This window comes from Colius striatus, chromosome 5, assembly GCF_028858725.1.
Source record: "Colius striatus isolate bColStr4 chromosome 5, bColStr4.1.hap1, whole genome shotgun sequence".
NCBI lineage: Eukaryota > Metazoa > Chordata > Aves > Coliiformes > Coliidae > Colius > Colius striatus.
Genome location: NC_084763.1, coordinates 4,839,528 through 4,861,442, shown reverse-complemented (window position 1 = coordinate 4,861,442; position 21,915 = coordinate 4,839,528). Strand labels below are relative to the sequence as shown.

Genomic DNA, 21,915 nt, shown 5'->3' with positions numbered 1-21,915 from the left:
TGACTTGCATAAAGGGAGATGAGGAAAGGTGTAACTGTTAGCTTGTTTCAAACCAAATTCCTTCAGCCAGCAAGGCAAATTCCTGGAAATATTTATATGTAGATTTATACACACATGCCCACCACTAAGAATACTGACTCACTTCTAGACTCGAGGGAGTTCAGTGATCAAAGGACCACTGTAGATCAAACTACTTGCATGGCAAGTTCCCTACTGGACTGAAAAGGTTCAGTTAAGGCAGCCTGGCAAGGCTCAGGAACAACACACACAGCGAAATCTTCACTGGTTATGGAGTGAAGTTGGGGAAAGTGTGAATGGGTGGAATCCACAAACAAGAGCCCTGATACAAGACTGGGCTACTTAGTCTCAACGGCCTGAACAGCCCTGAAGCTGCTGTTCAGCAACAGCAGAGACCTCCAGAATCACACTGCTAACCCACCCTCTCATGAGTTCATTTTCTCTGACAAGTACAGAAACTATTTCTCATTTAAGTTTGGTAAAAAGGTAAGAAGGGAACTGAGTCACCATTCAACAAGAACCTAAAACAATGAGGAGGAATTTCAGACAGTCAAGTCAAAAGGCCAAGCTGTTGAACACAGCTTTGCAGCTCACAAAATATAGAAAGACCTCAGCAATAACTTACTTAATCAGTCATCACAAAATGGCCAGTGCAAAGGTATTATCTATGAACCTAATGATTGTAAAAGAATGCTAAAATTAGAGCTAGCTGGGAACTGGCTGAAAACAAGACACTGACCATGCATGGATATGTTCTCTTAACATTTCACATGTGTATACTGACACATTCCAGAGGCAAGAAATGAAGAAGGCAGACTAGGACATATATGCTTCAGTGCATGCATTTCTGAAGTCTCTTAGTAAGCCTTTCTTAAAATTTTAAGTGGTAACATAACATCAACAAAAAGAGGAGTCCAGAAAATCTGTATTGCAGTGCTCTGACACCGTTAATTGGTCCAGATCCAAAGGTATGGATCTCTTATCCTCTCTTATCCTAAACAAATACACCCGTGGCAAATATACGTCTGTCCTCTCTTTCTCAGGGGATGAAACAAGGAGCTTTCTTTCCTATAGTCCTATTTCATTCCTAAATCATTGATTCAAATCTGCTCTGCAGTGTTTTTACAACACTTTTGAATCCAATGAGAGCTGGTGTTAGGCCATGGAGAGCCTACTTGCACATTTGCCTCCTGTCTCGGCTTCCTTGCACAATCAGTTCCCAGTTGGGCTAATTAACCTGAACTCCTCTTCATCATATACTGTTACTATTTTGCAATATTCCCTTCTTTTTGCAAAATCAGATCTTTTTTCCCCTCTTTTTTTCAAGTTGATGCAACTCAATCTAATTCTGGTTCCCTATTTTTTCTTTTTACCGTAGTGGTAGGAAAATCTGTCACTGTAACACAGTCCAGAGATTTGCATTGAACTAAAAAATAGATAATCTCGGGGGTTTTTTTAATGTAAACTCAATAGATTTGAGAAACTTGTGGTTTGGGCCTTCTGTGATTCAGCTGGACATGTCTAAAATGTTTACAAGTACTCCACATTTCTGAGGCTTTCTTTTCAACTATACAAACCAGATCAACTGTATGAACTGGGTCCTTCTCCAAAACCTGGAGTGTGTAAGACAGTGGATTCAGAGATGTGCCAATAAATGGTATGTGCATGTACCAACTATTTCCGTGAGGGTTCTGAGAAAGGACACTTTCATAAGAAACTAAGGGGTTTTTTTACTGTTAATCAAACCAGAATGTTTCATTCCTTAAAGGAATGAATGCAGCCCGTTCCAAATAGCAAACTCCTGTTATTCCACAATGGCCACTTATGTTTCTTAGAAATCTGAAGGACTGAATCAACAGAAAATAATACCTGCTGGGATAATTTTTTTTCTCTCCCCAATTTTTCCCATCTCCTTGGTTTTGCATGTGGTGTTGTGGCTGCTGAACAGATGTAACCTGTAAGCGTGCTATTAAAAATATTGTCGTTGGCTTTGACGGTGGTTTGACACAGAGGGTGTTTGCAGAAGCAAGCTGTGCCCTTACTGACAGCACACATCGCTTTAAAGCTCTTGGCTCTCCCACAGATGAGCTTTTGTGGATTTTTCTGCAATTTAGGACGTTGTCATCCCCGGTTATCTATGGCTGTGGTCGCAACAGGAGTGACTGTGTGCTCTGCTTGCAGCCTCTCCAGTTTACGAGGCGGGATCTCGGAATAAACACGTTCTATTTTTCTATACATAATAAAAAATACTATTGGAAAAAAACATACAAGAGGGACTGTGAGGTGCTGGAGTGTGTCCAGAGATGGGCAACAAAGCTGGTGATGGGTCTGGAGCAGAGGTCTGATGAGGAGTAGCTGAGAGAGCTGAGGTTCTTTAGCCTGGAGAACAGGAGGCTGAAGGGAGACGTGAGCACTCTCTAAAACTACCTGAAAGGAGGTTGTAGTAAGGTGGAGGTCAGTCTCTCCAGTAATGAATGATAGGACATGAGGAAATGGGCTCAAATTGTGCCATGGGAGGTTTAGTTCGGACTTTAGGAAGAATGTTTTCACTGAGAGGGTTGGAATGGGCAGCCCAGGGAGGTGGTGGAGTCCCCATCCCTGCAGATATTTAAAAGATGTACAGATGAGGTGCATGAGGGACACGGTTCAGTTTAATGATGGGCATGGCACTGTCCAGTTAGCGGTTGGACTCCATCTTGAAGGTCTTTTCTAACTGTAATGATTCTATGACTCTACGATTCCACGTTACCAGTTGCTTTGCCTAATATGCCAAGCTGCAGAATGAAGGAGCATGAGGCTGCTACACCTGCACGCCCAACACCCAGCAGACTTGACGGGAGCCTGCGGCTGAGGCTAAACCCCACGGGCCGGCCGCCGAGGACTGCATGGGGATCAAAGGCGGCTGCTTCAGAGCCGCGGGAGGGGCTGGGCTAAGGCGACAGCATTCCCTTGGCCGCTATAACAGGCCGTAGCGCCCGTCAGCAGCACCGTGCGGAGGCCCCACCCGAGGCCGGCCCCGCCGCCCGGCCGCCATGTCGCCGTCCCCGCCGTGACGGCCCCACCTGAGGCGCGAGGGCGGGGCGGGGCCGCCACGGGGGCGGAACCCCACCGCGCAGGGGCGGGGCCGGTCACGTGGGGCGGCGGCGGCGGCGGCCCCGCCCCGGCCCGGGCTCCGGCAGCGGCGGCGGCGGCGCGCGCGCGCAGGCGTTGCACCTGGCGCCCTCTTCGGGGCTCCTCGTCGCCAGGACAACCGGCTTCGCCGCCGCGCCTCTGCCATGGTGAGCCTCCGGCCCGGCCCGCCCCGCTGTCCCCCCCTCGCCGCCGCCGCTTGTCACGGGGGTTGGCCCGGCCGCTCGGGGCCCAGGGCGGGGAGCGGCGGCGAAGCGAAGCGGGGCGGGCAGGTGGCGGGGCGGTAGTGGTGGCGGGGGCCGTGTGGAGCGGCCGCGGGGCCGGGCGGGCTCTTCAGCCCGAAGGGAGGGCGGCGGCTGGGGCAGGCGAAACGTCTGCGGGCGGGGGGTATGCGGGGTACGGGCGGGCGTGCACGGTGGCGGCGCGGATGCGGCGCGGGGAGCGGGAATGTGTCTGCTGGGGGCTGTGGCGGGCTGCGCCGGGCCCCGCTGTAACGGTGCGGAAGAGAGAGGCAGCTAGTGAGGTGTAACGGCAGCCTTGTGTCCCTGTGTAACGCCAGAGCAGCCATGGCTGGAGCCTGCCTGGCTGTAGAGCGAGTCAGGTGTGGCACGGTCAGGTGTTCCCCTGTGAAACATACGTGTGTGTACGGGTGTGACAGAGGTGTGTCGTCCCCCCGTGTGAAGTAGGGAGGAAGGTAATGTGTGTGTGTCAGTGCACGGAGCAGATGTGGGGTGTTAGAGCACGGATGGATGGATGGATGGATGGGGTGCTGGGCCGTGCGCTGAGCAATCGGCTGGTGTGTGTGCAGTGAGCCAGGGTGTGGCCTGGGGTGTGTGGGCATAGCAGATGTACGGCAGGACATGGGCATCGTGTGTCAGCCTGTGCGTGTATCTGCTGTGATTCGGGCTTCGGATGCATGTGTGTGTGTTTGTAGCAGAGATGTGACATTGTGTGCAGGGACGTGACACGGCATTGTGTGTGGTTGTGTCTGTATGCTGCTGTCGGGTACAAGCTTGCATCTGTGTGTGTGTATATATAGTGAACACTGGGTGTGGAGAAGTGGATATTTTTATAGGCATCTATGTTATGGGTGTGGCAAGGACCATCTGCACTCTCATATGTATGTAGCAGATCCAGGGTATGGTATTTGGTGTCTATAGAGTGTCAGTTGTTTGTATGTGTAAGTATCCCTAGCTGTGATGGCTTTATATGTATGCACAGATGCATTTGCAATGGATTTGTGCTATGTGTGTGGTGGGTACGAGGTCTGTATGTAGAGATGGTGTGTCATGGAGCGTATGTGTGTGGAGGGTGCAGCAAAGGAGGAGGACGGGTGGAGGTTTGCTCCGTGGGGAGAGTATGTGGGGATGTGATACAGTACGTGTACACAGCAAGTGACAGGAGAGAGGTGCATCATGGTGTTTGTGAAAGGAGGATGACAGGGTGTGTAAGGGGGAGTGAGTGGCGTGTTTACAGACGATATTGCTATGATCCCTGTTTTCAATCGCAATTTGAACATCTAACACCTTACTGCTCCTCTGTTTTATACAGGAAGAAGGCACAGGTGCTAGCCTTTCACATGTGGGGAAATGCACAGTGGCTCAAGGCAGAAAATCAGTTGATGTGTTTATTTATGTGTGTGTAATGATAGTACATTTCCTGTAGCAAGTTCTGCTGGGGAGAAGGGAGTGCTCATCCTCACAAAGGAAAGGAACATATCTCTGTGGCGTTGTAACTTTTCTTCCTTTGCATCAAGGTTCATTTGTGCTCCCTCTCATTCTTCTCCTGCACTCTGCCTTCTGTTGTTTCACAGTTCTAGCCTGTGTGTTTTGAACCTAAGCAAAACAACCTTGAAAACCAAAATACGAGATGGAAAAAAAAGTACAGACAGACTGGGATTGCAGTGCGCTGCTTTGTAGAATCACGTTGGATTTGGTTTGCAAAGGTTTTAGGATGTATCTGTTGCAACAAGGAGGAGTAAACATCTCTGAATGAGGATGCAGGTGGTAATATTGGTGAAGTGGTTATGATGTGACTTAATGTCTTACTCCACATTAGTTTTCCATCAGACACATTTGCATCAGAGAAGATTCACTTAGAAGTCGGATGAATAAAGTGGCTTTATCTCATGTTCTAAACTTGTGGAAAAACGACAGGCTGAGAAACAATGAGCAAAATACTGAAACTGTTCCATATCAGCAGTGAATATTTTCAGTTTTCATTCATTTTATTCAGTGAATGCTTATAATTTTAATTTCTTAGAGTCCTGTTTAGGTTTTTCTTTGCCTCTTAATTCTTCCCAGCTGCATAGTTTGAATTTCAGGAAAGGTGAGGAAGCAATTAATTTTGCCCAATAAAAACTAGATCATTTACTATAAGGAGTATCCATGTTCCTACAAATCTGAAGGCCCATTAGCTTTATTGTTTACTTATTTTGACAATAGACTGGAATATTTAGTCAGCTTGGTTAACATTCAGGATAACATGGGGCTAGCAGATGTGGCAAGTTTAAAACAAAAGTCAGGTTTTCACCCAAGCATGGCAACTATTTTTAGGTTAGTGTAGGAAAGTAGTACTAATCTTGGCACTGTGACAATATCGATCTGAATGCCAGCAGAAGGCTACACATTAACAGTACTTTAGCTGTTTTGTCAATTATGAATCAGAATAACTGCAGTAATTTCATGTAAATTATTATCAACTCATCTAATAGTTCTGGTTGTGTTTGTTCTCGATCGGAAATGCAAGGAAACTGGATGTGCTAAGTAGGACAAAACCAGATGAAATTGTGAAACCAAAGAGTTCTCTCCTGCAGTTCACACAGTAGCCTTGAGCCAGTTTAGACAATAGCCACAATGTTCACTTGCATTCTTTCTAATAATCGTTTTTAGGAAGGTGATCCGTATACTCCATAGATTTCTTTTCTTTTTCCTTTGTTTTAGCACAACTGAGCAACTGTTCCAGTTTCTGATCACACTTGAGCTGTGTATTTTGGGTGACTTGATTTGAGTGTGATAGGGTTGCAGTCCAGCTGTCTGACTGAGCTTTTACAAAACAACTTTCCCACTTGAACTTTTAACATGGGGTGGGATATTCTGATTGTTTGTAAAGCTTCTGAGAAGGAAAATTCTAAACACAGTCACTTCTAAATGGAGAAAGGAAGGTTTGCCTTCTTAAAACTGCAGGAATAGGAAAAGGTACACGTGAGGCATGTCAATTTCATGTTTATTTTCCAGTGTCAAGGAATTGCTTGTAGGTCTGTTGAGACTGAAACTCATTCTTTAGCACGCTGTGCTATGAATATCTGAAGATCTCTGTATATAGTGTGTTTCTACAAGACTGCATGAAACCAAATGGATTCTTTTTGTGATACTAATTTTTTTTGTAGTCCAGTCCCTGTGAGTGGTAGAAGCTGCCTTTCTATTCTATTTCAGTACCCCTGTGCAGAGTCTCACAGTTACTTGGATGGTCACAAGGAAGTACGTTTCTCAGGTGTTTTGAACTTAGGCTTTTGCAAATTGCATTTGAGTCTCTGTATGATAATTAAGGAAGGATCTGTTATTTAACCTATCCAGGAAAAAGAAAGCACAGAATCTGTAGGTTGGATGTTGCACTTGGGGAAATGGTCTAGTGGTTGATAGGGCTGGGACAAAGGCTGGACTCGATGATCTTAAAGTCTCTTCCACCTGAAATGATTCTCTGATTCTGTGCATAGTTTTTGCGGACTCCAGTGACCTCTCTCCTATCCCCAGCCAGTCCCCTTTCCCCAACCAACCAAGCAAATCTATAGTATGAAATTAAGCATTTAAAGGGACTAAAATAATTTCTGTTGGGTACAGAAAGGTAATGGAAATGCAACAATAGTTGCATTGATTACAATGCAAGGTCACCTTAGCTGCTAAAGTGAACTCCAGCCCATGTGGTCAGTGATTCCCTCTGGGTTGTTATCCTTTCCCTGGAGGAACACTCCACTCCTGCTAGAGAAAGATTGGAACTGGAAGTGTGCCTTTTTCTGGGCTTATGCCCTTATGACTACTAGGAACCACGAGCTTCTGCTGTGTAGCCCACAAGAAAGTACTTAAAATTTGGTGTCACGCTGTTACCCTTAAAATATTTGCCATACTTGATGATACAGGGGTTTTTTTCTATCCTAGTGTTATCCTGTGTTCCTCTTCAGGCAGAAGGAAGTACTAAACTCTGTTTTCATTGGATTTGATTGCTGTTAAACTGGTTAACCAGTATGTTCTGTAAATGTAAATCAATAATGAGTATCATCAACTCTACGTAAACATGAAGCTCTACCAGTATGTCAAGTTTGTCTGTCCTCAAAGGTTGAAACTGAGGTCAGAGCTTCATAGAAGAGGGGCATTTCCATATCACAACTTTGATGTTACATGGTATTCTAAAAAGTAAGGGGCAAAATATCTGAGTGTATTGTAGTTCTGAAAATGGTCTATAGTCTACTTCTAAAGCAGGAGTATCAAGGTTCTTTTATTTCTGTAGAATTTCAAGACCATAAAGTTTGGAAAATACTGACAGTTAAGCAAGTGTCCCATTTCTAAATCTCAACCTTTCAGTACTAGGGAAGGCATTTGGTCTGACATAGCGTTTATGATGCAGGTCAGGCACTGCTTTGAAATGTCTTTGTAGGAGCTATAGAGTCATTTCTTACCTTTTAGGTCTCAATATGTTTTTTAAGAGCAGTTATGTTGGAGGTACTCAAAATATTTGTTTCGCAGTTACTTAGAACAAGGGGTTCTGCTTCAACCAAGCAATCAGGACTTAATCTCATTTACAGTTGAGCTAAGTACAGGAAGAACAAAAATTGCCTTTCTGGATATGGAATTGCGTGGCTGGAGGGAGGACTGTCAGTTCAAATTAGAATGGTGCAGACTCCTGGGGAAATGGACCTGCAGGAGAATCACTGCATGCAGACTCTGGGAAGATTTCAGGTCTTCATTGTCATGCCATCAGTGTGATGGTTTGTATGCTAATATTGGAGAATGGGAATAGAATCTGGCCATATGTGTGACAATAAAAACTACTATACACAGGAATGCTGATGCAGAGGAGGAGTTTTGAAACATATACTCCTGAGGGCTCTGATGAATCAGTGATGTGGATTAGATTTGGATGGCTGAGACTGAATGGCTATCCATAACACAATATTGCTGCAGTAAAATAAACAGACACCAACTTCTTGCTCAGACTGATTTTTCAGGAATCTATCGTACTCTGAACATCTGAGCATGTGTGTTATATAGCATGTTTCTGTAGACAGACTGTGTGAAACCCCATGGATTATTTTTGTGATGAAATCAATTGTAATTCAAGCACACAGACCCTGTGAATGGTGTGATGGAAGCTGCCTTAGAATCTATTGCAGTGTTTCTGCTTAGAGTTTTAAAGTTACTTGAGCAGTCAAAGGAAAATAGCTTTCTCAGGTGTTTTGAACTCAGGCTTTTGCAAATTGCATTGGAGTCTCTGCTTGATGCTTTAGGAAGGATTTATTATTTGTCTGATCAAGAAGCACAGAATTTGTACAATGTATGATCTGCCCTTGTGATGGGCTACAGTCAACAACTGCTTCATCCATCTGATTTTAGTTTTCTGCCACAGATTTGTTATTTCCAAGCCTGTAAAGTAGATGACACAGGTTTCCCCATGTTTAGCTGTCAAGTGATTTCTAGATTTCACTGTTAATTGAATGCTTTGTTTTGTTTTTTTAGGAATAATGTCTCCATCTTATACTGCTTTTATTTAGAAGTGCTTAGTCTTAAAAGAGGACTAATGGATAAATATCTGAAGAAGGAACTATTCAGTCATTAAAAATGTATTTATAAAGAACACAAACTGAATTAATGATGTCCAATCAGTGTATGACTAACAGATGATGAGGATAAACCTTTGTCAAACCTGTTTTTTCAGCTGACTATTTATGTATGCTTACAGAATATACAGGGATACAATTAACAGCTGTTTCCAAACTTCCTAGTGTTAAAACAGTAGTTTTTGGGGTTTGTTTTCATCCCTGAGCTGAACTAGTCTCTAGTCACAAAGAGTTAAGTAAGGGATAGTTTATTTTTCCATGTAGTTTAGCTTTGTTTTACTGTCTCTGGTAGTGGTTAGAACAAGATACTCTAAAAGACAAAGAGTGAAGTAAGTAGCCATAATCTGAATGGAAGGTTAGACTTCCATGTATTTCCCATCTCAGAATAACATGAGGGAAGCAGAGTTTGCAAACCCTTTTTTGCAGGTAACAGTGTAATGCTTGTGTGTTTCTGATGGGTGTTGGTTTGAACCTAGGGCTTTCTGTCATGCAGGCTACCAACTGTCAGTCACATTGATAGCAAGTATTGATAAAATGCTATCTTTGAACTGAATTTTGGGCCTGCAAGTAATTAGGTCAGTCATTACTTCTTTGAGCTCTTCATAATTTGAACAATTTCAAGTAGGAACCATCACACTCAAGTCAGACTGAAATGTTAACGTGGTACAGAAAAATGTATGCAACTTTGAGTTTGTTGTGTTCCTCTTTGACTTGTGTCAGAATTCACACTGAATTAAATGTTTAATATATGTCACAGTAAGACAGCAGTATGTGAAAGTGTGCTTAATACATGGGGCAGGTTCAGAGGCTTGCCATCTCCATGGTGACTTTGTAATAGATGAGGTTAAGTCTTGCATTAAGGGATGGGCAGCTCAGCTAACGGGTCAGGCTAACCTGTTAGGCATTAACATGTTGGCTGCTTGCAGTAATTAAGATACACCCTTGGAAAAGCTTGACTGGTGGTTTCCAAATACGTTGGCAGTAGATGACTGGCCTTCTGAAAAATACATAGGAAAGTGTCATGTGAGCTATTTGGTCAGCTGAGAATGAGCTGGTGTGCCTGAGAAGACAGGCAATACAACCTCCAAGCACCTCCTGCTCAGTGCTAAGAGGCAGCTGAGTTGAATGGCTGATAGCCTCTAAATAGAGTTGAGCAGTTACAGACATTTGCAAGTTCACAAATGACCTTGATCTGTCACCCAGTGAGAACAGGGCCTTGCAGGGCCAGACTGATGCCTTCCAGTAAAATGTGAATGATGTGGTATGAATACCAGTGCTGGCAAAACAAGAATGATGACTCTTCTGGAAGAAGCCCAAGCAGCAAAATGGGCAGTGTGGCCAGCTGCTTCTGCCTGGCAGGTTTTTATTGTATTGGACAGCACTTACTCTGAGGAAAAGCAATATGGCCCTTGTAGGCAGCCCTAGGACAGGCAAAGGCATTATGGGAAGACAAAGAGATGTTCCCAGGTGTATCTGGTCTTGTTCTCTGAAGGAGAGATGACCAACATAGTAAGAACAAAAGGCTTTGATGTCAGATGTTAGTTGTTCTGCATCTGTCAGTTCGTGACAGTTCTGAAAAGGATCCTGAGGAAGGACCGGTGTGAAAGATCCATTGGGGTGTTTGGCAGTGAGGAGGAAGCTATAAGCCTACTGAAGGCTGTGCCTTGGGCTCTGCAAATAAGTATCCAGGGGAAAAAGAGTTTAGCGACTACAACGGAGCAGGGTGGCTGGGATTTTAAAGTGCACAGTCAAAGCCTGCAATGGAACACAGCGAGCAGCTGGAGCATAGGAGTGAGAGCCTGGAGGGCAGATAGTGTCTATGTGTTGAAATGAAAGACTTTGCCAGTCTCTCTGCTGTGGGCAAGCTCGGTTCAAGACAGGATTGCCTTTCGAGGTTCACTTCGGTGTGTCATAATTTTACTGCTTCTACAGCAAGCTTTACCATGGGTTCTAATTTAGAACAAGTCCTGTGCCATCAGCTGTTGTGTCTTTGATATCACTTATTTCGGTGCTGTTAGCAATGCATATCCCTTTGCCTGTCTCACACTCCTTTTGTTGCCTAGATACGGTTACATTTTGCTACTTGCATGCCAGTCTAATGCATTAATTGTACACTTCTGGAGGAAGCGCCAGCTAGCAGCAGTTCTCTGACCATCAGAGAGCACTCTGTAGTGTAACATCAGATAATCTGACATTTACAGTAAAAGAAGATTGTTTTCTCTTTTTTTGCTCCCTCCTCCACTTTTCCACTGCATTTAAATGGAGAGGTTTTTAGGATGCCATTCATTAGTGTGCTCCTGAACTGCTCTGGGCAGCACTGCAGATCTGCTGGCTCTCCTGTCATGAAGCAATGTCAGTAGCATGATGCCCAAGCAACAATGAAGTGTCTCCAACTGAGATGTGCAGCAAGCTGATGGGGTTTGTGTTTGGTACAGAACTCTACACATCTGGAGAACTAAATAAAACTTCAGTTTTATTTTGTAAGGATTTTCCTTTAAAACATCTTGTTCTTCTGATGCCTATTACTGCATAAATAATACCAACTAAATACTGTTGGTGCCATTGAAAACCTGGAAGATTTAATGCTGTTTACACATGGCAATGTTTACATTTTAACTGGGACATTTGCTCTGTCAGCCATAGCAGAAGGGAAACGTATGGATTTAATTCCAACCTACAGTCTCATTTGATGACAACCTTGGGTTTTATTACAGATTTGATAAATAATGCAGCCTTATTTTCAGTATATATCTGTCTTCTCTTTTTGCTGATGTTCTTAGGGGTCTCTCAAACTTCATCTTCTCGCTTTCCCAAGTACACATTTACCCGTAAATTACTTGCTTCAGCACAATTCTAAGCAAGACTATTTTTTGAGTGTCTAGTTTTTAATAACTTTTTATGTGAGAAGTTGACAGGTTGAAAGTCCTTATGTATTCTGAATTCAGTGGAAATTAGATGCATAAATATATCTGTGGAACGGAGCCATAATGTCTGAGCTGCTAACAAAACTGTTTCATCTGTTAAAAAAAAATAGAGCTCATCAACAGAGGACTGGATCACAACCAAAATGACATTATTAATAAAAACCCAAACAAAATTAGTAGCACAACCTTATTTTGATCTTGAAATACTAGTTGAAGGGAATTGCTAAATGTTTTAGTTAAGCATGATAAACCAGGTTGAGTGTTCCTTGGTTTCTTTGTAGAGAAAAGTGAACTTTTTTGAGCTTATTACAGTTCAAACCCACAATTGCACACCTTAATCAGAAAAGCTTTCTTTCTACTCAGTAATTTTGGTGAAAACAGCAGAACTTTTAGCACTGTTAGATAGGAGAATGATATGTGGTGCTTACAGTGGTGGCAAGCAAACTGTGGTGTGCCAAGAAGTTCCATTCTAGGACTAGTAGTGATTAGCGTGGTTAGTAATATGGATGGGGAAGCAAAATGGGGAGATTGTTCTTCTATGATTTGGTGGATTCACACCATGAATGCTTTGTACAACAAAGAGATTCAAAGCACTTAAGTGTAGTTGAAAAGGAAATTTAGTGTAAGTAAGAATCAGGTCCTGTTTTAAGGAAATACTGCTTTTTTTAGCACACTTTAACCAGTCCTTTGAAAGTGCCATGAAGGTACAACCACGAGAGGTCAGTTAAAGAATGTAAAAAATGGCTCAAGGTGCAATTAACAATCAACTGCAGTTTTGTCTCATGGGTTTTTTCAGTTTATTCTTGTAATTCCTTTAAGCATGTAGAGATTTTCCCCATCTCTTCTTATGTTTAAAGGAAATTTAGAGCTGGTTTTATTGTAACATATATTACATATGTTCAATCTCACCCACCCTTTTTCCAGGTGCACAGATTTACTCATCGTATTTTTGGGTTTTATACAGTTAAACCCCCACCTTTCTAGAGTTCGAGATGCTTTGTCATAACACAGTCAAACTTGCTACCAAATGCAAAAGCAAAGAAAGAAGAAATACTCTTTCTATATCCACAGTATTGTTATTTTGTATTGCTCTAAACGGGTATTTTGAGGTTATGTCACGGTCAGCACTATCTGTAATGGAAAAATAATAAACTACATTTAACAAGATTATTGACAAGAGCATTCTAAAAAAAACCAGAGTATTTTTTACAGTGATTGAACACTTCCTTGATTGACTGGTTTTGGTGTCTTTAAAAATAAACAGAAACCGAAAACTAGAAGTTACATGATAAAAATCCAGCTAGAAAAATGAAAAGAATGACACAGTTTACTTCAGAGAGATAATGAGTAAATGTACTCATGTTAGTTATTTCATGAATGTAAAATTTCAGACTATCAGCAAATGTTCAAAGAAGAAATAGCTTGTTTTCACCTTTTGTCTTTTCCATGCACACATTTGAAATCATGTTACAGATGTTCATCTAGAGGATGACTGCCTCAGTTGCTCATTTGAAGGAAAACTAGGATTGAAGAGCCTTTCCAGTCCCTTTCTTCTTCTGAGATGCAAATGTAATATGACTCTAGAGGCTAATATACTTTTTTCAGAGTAAGAGTGTACTTTAAAGGACCACTTTAATTGTTTAAAATATTCTTATTTGATGAGAATAGCAATATTTATGGTATGCTAACTGTAGCTAATGCATACAAGACCACATAAAACTTAATGCTTGAGGAAAACAGCATTGAATCTGTTTGTGGCCTGATCTGAGTCATGTAGCAGGCATTGTAGTTTTTGTGGCTGGCATGTTGCACACTTCTCATATTTGGTAGTAAAAGCTGTGTTGCTTTTTTTCAGTTGTAGCTGTGTTCCTAAATGTATGCATATTCATCATATCTACTCTCATGTATTCAAAATAGTTTGGCCATCCAACTTTTAAGTTAAAGTCTAACGATATCTCACATAAAAATAGAGATTATAAGCTTTTTTCCTATAAGAATTACCAGTTGGATTCTAGGTTTAGATTTACATCATGGCCCTAGTAGGAAAAATAGTTGCTGTTCCCAAAAATCTGTGCTGAGATTTGGCTTGTTAATGCAGGAGTTGATGAGTGGTTGGAAATACTCAAAAGTTAGGGGTGTGCATTGTAGCTGTTTCTATGAAATAGGAACTTGCTTGTACCTTACAAACTTAAATGCTGTGTCACCTTCACATGGGGAGCGTGTGTTTATGTTACTGTACATCTGAGAATCTACAGTGCAAAGAAGAAATGGATAACAGCTTTTGTCCTGGCAAAGGGATGTCTTGCATGGAAACTAGTAGCAGTCTGCAAAGTAGCTTTATTTAAGTATATATACTTTGCATGTAAATGGGAAGTGTGTGCTAGCTGATGTAACTTTTAAGGCATTATCTGCAACTGTGCAATAATTAAGTTAAAAGAGGATTTTTAGTAGTCTGTGACACTAGATGTTCAGGTGCTGGAGCAGAACTGATGAGATGTAAGTTCAGTTGTCTGTTTTACCATGGACTTTGTGTCCTCTCTTGGAATTAATGTCAATTTTTGCAGCTTAATGTTTTTTGCCCTATAGTGCACAAAATTATTTCCCAGTTGGCTCTTTAGCAACCTTAAGCTCTATGAGGCAGGTATATGTGTCTCCTTTTTCTGAATGAATACTGCAATAAACACAATTAGGCCTATGTTTTGTCTGTTCTAAAAAAGAAATCCCAATATATACCATAGTTTTCAGCTAGTTCACGAATCTGTGACTTGCCAAGCTCAAAAGCCATAAGTTACAGGAACCACGTTGATGTATTTCAGTGTAAAGGCTGAAAATAGCACCAGCCATAGATATCGCAGGTAAAGCAGAACCAGAGCAAACCTGAGCTTGTGGTTGGCCTTGTGGAACTGCTTAAAGCCAAGAACATCTCTCTTCTGAGGGAACTAGAATTGTCCTATTGGAATAGATATGTGTAGGTGTTTTATGCTTTGAACATCTACAGTCACCAGCCTGTGAATAATTGTGCTGCCCCAGTTGCAGGAAAGGAAGCGTGATTGAGCTTATTGGTCCTATTGAAAGTTGACAGTTTTATTGTCCTCAAATGTGTGGATAACTGCACAGAGGTGATGGATGAAGAAAGTGGCTTTTGCTGTTGTGTCAAAATCGAGATGCAGTTAGACTTGAAATCAGCCTAGGATATACTGCAAGGGAAAAAAGAGATTTTTGATGGTAGCCAGAAGTTTCTAATCTTAGAGTATTTTTTAGTGAGATATACTCAGAGTGCCCAGATGCATACTATCTGCTCTCTCCCTGGTTTTTATGAAGACAGAGACAAGCTTACATTTGGCTTTTTATTCTTTGCTTGATGCACCTTTTTTTCAGAACCACCTCTTGTTGAGCTTCCTCTCTTTTTAAAACCAAGAAGTAAAGTATATGGTATGTGTTAATGGTAGGATGGACTAGGGGTAATACCCTGATGCTTGAGTCAGGAACAGCACATTCTTAGTGATGGACAGGGGAAAGATTTCTTCAGTAATTTTTTGTGTTTCTGTTTTTTGTGGTTTTCATGTTTACCTTTTAACGTCCACAAAAGTCTCAGCTGTTTTGGATTCCTCTTTCTAACATTTGGTTCTGCTAATGTGGACTGCAAATGGACTGCAGAAAGGTGTTCTCTTTACAGGGAAAGCAATTGCTTGTGACTGACTTCCTCTAGTCTATGCCACGTTTCCTTAAATTCTGATTCACCTTCTGTTTCATTTATTGCTGTGTTCCCCTATTTACAGGAAGTTGTAAGTCTGGCTGATATCTTCTTTGTTTAGTATTTCTGTGTAACTGTTGTCATCCTTTTCTGCTTTTGTGGAAGTGTTTTCATTTACCATCTTAGTATTACTTGCCTTTTCCCTTGTGTGTTTTCTTTCAGTCTCTCCGCTTTCTTTTTCTTAGGAGATTATGTAAGGAATAAGCAGCTCTGGGTGAGAGGTATTTTCAGTTTCTCTTGTAGCATTTCTTGAGGTGCTTCCCTTGCTTATGTAGTAGTGACTCTCATGTCTGTGACAGTAAATTCTTTACATCTTTAGTTATATTTTATCCATATTCTCATACCTGGGCCAAAGTATTTGTACTGCAGGCAATGAAGGATGGGAGCTGAAAAACTTAAGTGTCCACTTTCTACTTTTGGTAATGGGATCATTTTAAGACTGTGTGTTTGTATGTGTCTTGCTGTTGCTAGAAGTTTCACTACTGCCTAACATACTTCTTTAGGGGATGTGAATGTGGTTTCTGATTGCCTGGTTGATGATTATTAATTTGCACCACAATTTCTGTGCAGTTCTACCTTAGGACTAGGGAAGAGCAGGTGTATGTGTGAGTGCGGTCCAGTTGTGTATATTGAGATAGTTACCAACTAACACATTGAAAAGAATTAAGCACCTAAGTAGAAGGTGAAAAGACTCTCTAAAATGTGTTTTTCTTGTTGGTCTTTTTAAATGGGTTTTTTTTTTCTGTTTCTAGGTTTTCTCAAATAATGATGAAGCCCTTATTAACAAAAAACTACCCAAAGAACTTCTCTTAAGGTAACTCTATGTAATGGATTAAGGAGTAAAAACCCGAGAGTTATACATTGCTTATGTGGCTTGTAGGCTGTCTAGTGTTACTCATTCTTTCCTAAATTGGTCTTGAAATAACTAGCAACATACCTGATGTAGTTCTTGAACTTTATTGGTACGTCTTGATTTGTTTTATTGTGTTCAAATTATACTATACTACAGAAGGTGTCATTTAATAGTGATCTTTTTCTTGCATATCAGAAAATGAAGTGGAATAAAATGTCCAAAAAGTGTTGGTGTGCAGAGTAGTTCACTCCCACTGCACAACATTTCATCTGTGTGAAGAGCCTATAATCCTTTCTCCCATTTGGGGTTCAAACTCCTGTTACAACAAACTAAAATATAAATTCAACTTCCAAGCTTTCAGACAGTCTTTGCAATCTCTTCCTGTTACATAAGGCAGAGCCAACAGGAGGAGTTTTCTTATTGTAGGGATTCATCAGTCATCAATTTCGTCAGCTTGCTGGTGGATCACCATTGCAGGAGGTAGCTACAACACCAAGATCAGAAAGTTCAGCCCGTGGTTGAGACTGATGGATGTCTTCATGATCTCATCTTGTTGAAAGCTGATTTCAAGCAAAGTGTAGACTGCCAGATGTAGAGATACAGCTCAACTGGATGTGATCACTTCAGAGCTGGAACTGAACCAGTGCAACATCTTCTGTACCTGCATATAGGTTTTGTTACAGTTTGAGGGGAAAGGGAGGGGGAAATGTTTGCTTATAATGGTGCAAATAGAGATGGTGTCATTAAAATTGAGCTGGTAATTTCTTCTTAATACACTTAAAGAGGTGTTTGGATTAGCTTGTGTGTATGTTATTGCTTCCTGTTTGATTTGAAGTGGGAAAATGTCCCAAATAATGGTACTTTGCATCTTGTGTCTGAAGAAAGTGGTTTTAAAACATTATCACTTCTTCTAGTGTCTGTGCTATCACAGTACTCTCATGGTGATATTAAAGAAGCAGTCATGTTTGTAGAACTCAATTCCTCACCAGGATTTCCATCTGGCTTGAGAAATACTCATTCCATATGGTGATGATGTTCTAAATTAGACTCGCAGAACTGTTTAGAAAATGTGACTAAATGAGATGTGTCACTCAATGCAACCCTGAGCAGAGATTCTAACAACTTTGTTTTGTTACATTCAATGCCTCTCATGAACCACCACATAAAAGTCCATTTAATATGCTGCCTTCTTAACAAAGAATCCTAATCTGCACGCACTTCTTTTCTAGCAATAGGACTCTCCAAATATCTGTGGAAATAGCTGTCCTTTTCACTGATACGGGTGCTAGATATCCCATTTGTGTCATTCAGTAGAGTTTGTTGATGTGCTTTAGACAGAAATATGTGCAGCTGAGATAGTGGATACATCTTCTTTTGAAACAACATTGCTTATATAATATGCCTCAGTTTTCAATGTAGGATAAAAAGGAAATATTTGTGAAGCTGTATAGATATTCCTAAATTATTTGGCTATGCTAATTACATGAGTAGCAGCTATAAAATCCACGTGTTGAGGTTTCTTGTGAGAATTCCTGCATCTAACTTCTGTGTGCCAGTTTCTTGAATTGCATGTTTAAACACCAAATTTGGTAAGTTCTTTAAAATGTTGTAAAGGGAGCAGACAACACTGTTTTCCCTATTTGTTTCATTTAGCAGTATCTTTATTCCAGTGAATATCTTACTAGAAAGGACATTTTTAAGAACTCTGCAGGAAAAAAAATCCAGTGCAAATAATTGAGCAGTGCCAGTGTTTTAGCTGTTAGTTAAACTACTTACGATAACCTCTTACAAAGCAACTCTGAGGATGTATAGGCTCACCTTGGATTCAGCTAAGTAAAGAAGTGGTGCAGGTAGGCACTGCCACTACACTGGCATGGCGGTGTCCAAAGAAGCCTTTTGCATGACTGAAGGGCTTTGTGGGGCTGGAGAAACAAAATAGCACAGGCCAAGCACACAGCATTGGTTCAGCCAACCTTCTAGTTCTTGTGCATCTATGTCCTCTTTGCAGTTGCACAGGGATCTGTCTCCCAAAGTAGCATTACAGCTGTAGCCAGAGTTGATCATCTGAGATAGTGGAAGGGGATGGTGATCCTTCTCAGTGAAGGTTGTGATGATCTCATGCTGAATGCTTGGACCTGGATGATGGTCTGCTTGTAGGCAGAGAGAAATAAAGTCCATGTTTTATAACACCCATGATGTTATTGTGCTGACCAGCAGGGCTTTGGAATGGAGAGGGAAGGGGATGGGTGGGAGAAATGCACTGTAAACCTCCTTTTGAAATTGTGCTGCTGCATAGACAAACTCGTAAGTCCCGAGGCAGAGCATGTTAGAGAATGTTGTGATGGGACACGGGTCTGAGTTCTCGTCCTTGCAGAGTGTAGTTATCTAGGGAAATTTAGGAGTGCAAACCTGTCTGGCTGAAGGATTATCAGTGGAGAATTTGTTTTTATGCTCCTACACATAAATGCTTTTGTGTGACTGAGCCAGAATGTCTCTCAACATCTAAAACAGTTTATGCTTGTGCTACAAGCAGTTTTAAAATTGTCTTGCTGTGTGGTTATGACAGAAGACATTAAATATTGCTGCACTGAGTGTAATTAATATCCTATATTAACTGTGCAGTCTACCTTTGAGTTAAAAGGAGAGTAAACCAGTTGCAGTGGAAACACTTTGCACACAGTGCTGGGACCGAATAGTAAATACTGATGGAAAATGTCATCAAATGCTCTTAGTTTGTTGTTTGCATATATCAGATATGTAGGAAAACTGTTGAAAAGTACTAGAGCTCTTTTTTATTTTAAAAAACATTAAATTCAATGCATGGGAAAAGTATATTTAATATCTTGCTACAAATGGAAATAAAATGTAAACACAGTTTCTTCTGTTGCAAGAATTTGTCTTGTTCTCATCTGCATCAAGTATTTAAACTTTGTGATCTAACTATAACAAACAATCCATTTTTTTTCTCTAAAATTGAGAAACCTTTTTCTGATGGTAGACTTAGGAAATACTACCACTAACATTTATTCATTTGTTGCTCTAGCTATACACATTAAAGTTGAATGAAGTAAGCCCTTGCCCTCATACAGCAGTTCTTACTGTTTCTCAGTCGTATTAGTCCAACAACCAGAAATACATTGGAAGGTCTTCAGGAAAATGTCATGTCTCTTGCACATTGTCTACAGAATATCTACTGCACTTGTAAGTAAATGACTGGAACCCTCAGCTTCCCATGCAAGAAGCTTATTTGAAAGAATATGAAACCAAAGTTTATTTGTTCCTTCTTGAGAAGACCCAGGTAACTAGGCAGAAGAGGAAGAGACTAATCTGGACAGTGGTGGTTTTGAAGACCTTGGTTTGAAGGGACCACGTGGCTTTGAGGGAGGTAGAATAGCTTGAGTGGAGAAGGGAGATGTTTCATTTGTAACTTTTTCTGGTTTATGGGCGGTCATTTGTAACGTTGGGTTGTTGGAGCTCTTTTTCCTGTGAAAGGAACAGGCAGCTTCTAAAAACTTTGATTTGTTACACTGCTAAAAGTACTGTTAAAAGAAAAATGATCATCCCTGCTAGCTATTGCAGTGCTATTAGTTTGCCAGTTGGCAAGGAACACTCTTTCTCCTCTGCTCTTACCCATTACAAGAAGTGAAAGGTTAAACAAATGCTCAATTGTATGATATTTGAGTAAGAATCCTATGGAGGCCTCATAGCTCGTGTAATTTGAACAATGTTTTCAGTCAACTGTAGCTTTATTTTTGTTCTTAGCTTGTGTTTATTGAAAAGCATAATTTGATTATACACTACATTAGTTGGGGAATTGCATTGATGTCTGAAGTTAATAAACCCATATCTGTTCTTAGAAGAATCAGAAATCAAGTCAGAGAGTATTGCAGTTTTAACAGTAACATCAGTTCCAGTAAGATGTCCCAGCCTTGCAGATAACCATCTTGTTCTCTTTTTATGTCGTTGCTGTTTTAAATTGAAGGGAGAAAACCCAAATGGGTTTTTAAAGTTACAGTATTTAGTTTGAAGAGCATTGCAAACAAAAATTAGTGAATATAACTAATATTAGAATGTTCACTTTCCAACAGCTTCCAAATATATCTTAAGTTTTGTGCTTGTTAAAAAGTCATATGTGTTTGACAATGGAAGTATAGCCAGTGTTTTGGCATGCAGAAGGACAGGTAACTTTTGTTCATTTGCATTTTAGCATTCTGTGCTAGTAAGATTCTGCATGAAAAGCACAAGCTTTAGAAACAGATGTTTATTCCTTTTGGCCACTTGAACCATTTTCATTTTCTTTCTGCCTGCAAAGTACCAACTTTATAAACTGTACCACAAATGTAGAAGATGATAAGAAACGTGTTATAAACCATACTTATTGGATGATGAATAACAGGTTTTAGCCATCAGACTCAAATTTTGAGTGCTCCAGCAGGTGTAAAAGAGGATAAGCGAAGTTTTGGGACTCAGATTAGGAGAGGAACTGAGGAGTTGTGTCCCCATAGCAGCTTTTCTTGAGCATGTGGGAACATGCAGCTTGTGAATTGGCTAATGAAGATATATTTTCATGTTTCCATTCTTTGTTTCTATCCTTGCGTGCTACTTTTTGCTTAGCTTTTAGTGTTATCCATCATTATGGATAAGAAAAGTTACCAGAAGCATAAAATCAGTGAAGGCAAACATAGTATTTTATATATCTGAAGTGATGCTTTACCATCTGTGTTCTGAACTGTGGAGGAAATAGAAAAGAAATACAGCAAAGGTTACAACAAGAAACTGTCGTGATGCCATTTGTATTTCTTAGTGAGGTACTGTAGGTACTTCAAAGGCCCACAACTGCTATAAAATTTGACTGCTGTAGCTTAGTGTACAGAGTACTGGCTGGTGAGGCAAAGAACTGGAAAATATATACTTGTAACTGCAACTGTTCTTAGTTGGGAAGAATTTCATAAGCAGACAAACAATGCGTGTGTTTTGAAGGGAGGAAATCTATCATCTCAAAACATGATTCATTTTCTCCACTTCAAGGATTAAATTATAATTAAATAGGGCAATATTTCACCCAGAGTACCAAAGACTGCTGTTCAGTATTTGACAGTCTTGGGAAAGCATTCCAGTTGTGTAATGCACATGCAGTCTTTGATTTTGACTTTCGACTGTTTGAAGTCCTCTGCAGTAGTCTGCCAAGCAAGTTACAATATAGCTATTCAGAATCATAAACACCCAAATTGATACAAGGACATGAACTGCATTCATACAGATTATGAACTGAATTGATGGTATAGGAGTTGCTTATGAAAGTCAAGCTTACTTCCTTTCTGTATCTTTAAACAAATCCATGGTTTCTGTAAAGGGAAGCCTAATAGTGCCTTGTACAAGTAACTTTCATTGAGAAAAGCCCTTTGAT

General features: G+C 40.9%; 1 protein-coding gene across 1 annotated transcript in view; it reads left to right on the top strand.

Moving 5' to 3' along the window:
• The first annotated feature begins 3,178 nt into the window (after positions 1 to 3,178).
• FBXL2 (F-box and leucine rich repeat protein 2) overlaps positions 3,179 to 21,915 on the top strand; it is a 53,389-nt gene continuing 34,652 nt past the window's right edge. The window contains exons 1-2 of the mRNA XM_061996394.1: positions 3,179 to 3,296; positions 16,408 to 16,469. Coding sequence (XP_061852378.1) covers positions 3,294 to 3,296; positions 16,408 to 16,469 — 65 coding nt within the window. The 5' untranslated portion in view covers positions 3,179 to 3,293. The remainder of the gene's footprint in view (positions 3,297 to 16,407; positions 16,470 to 21,915) is intronic.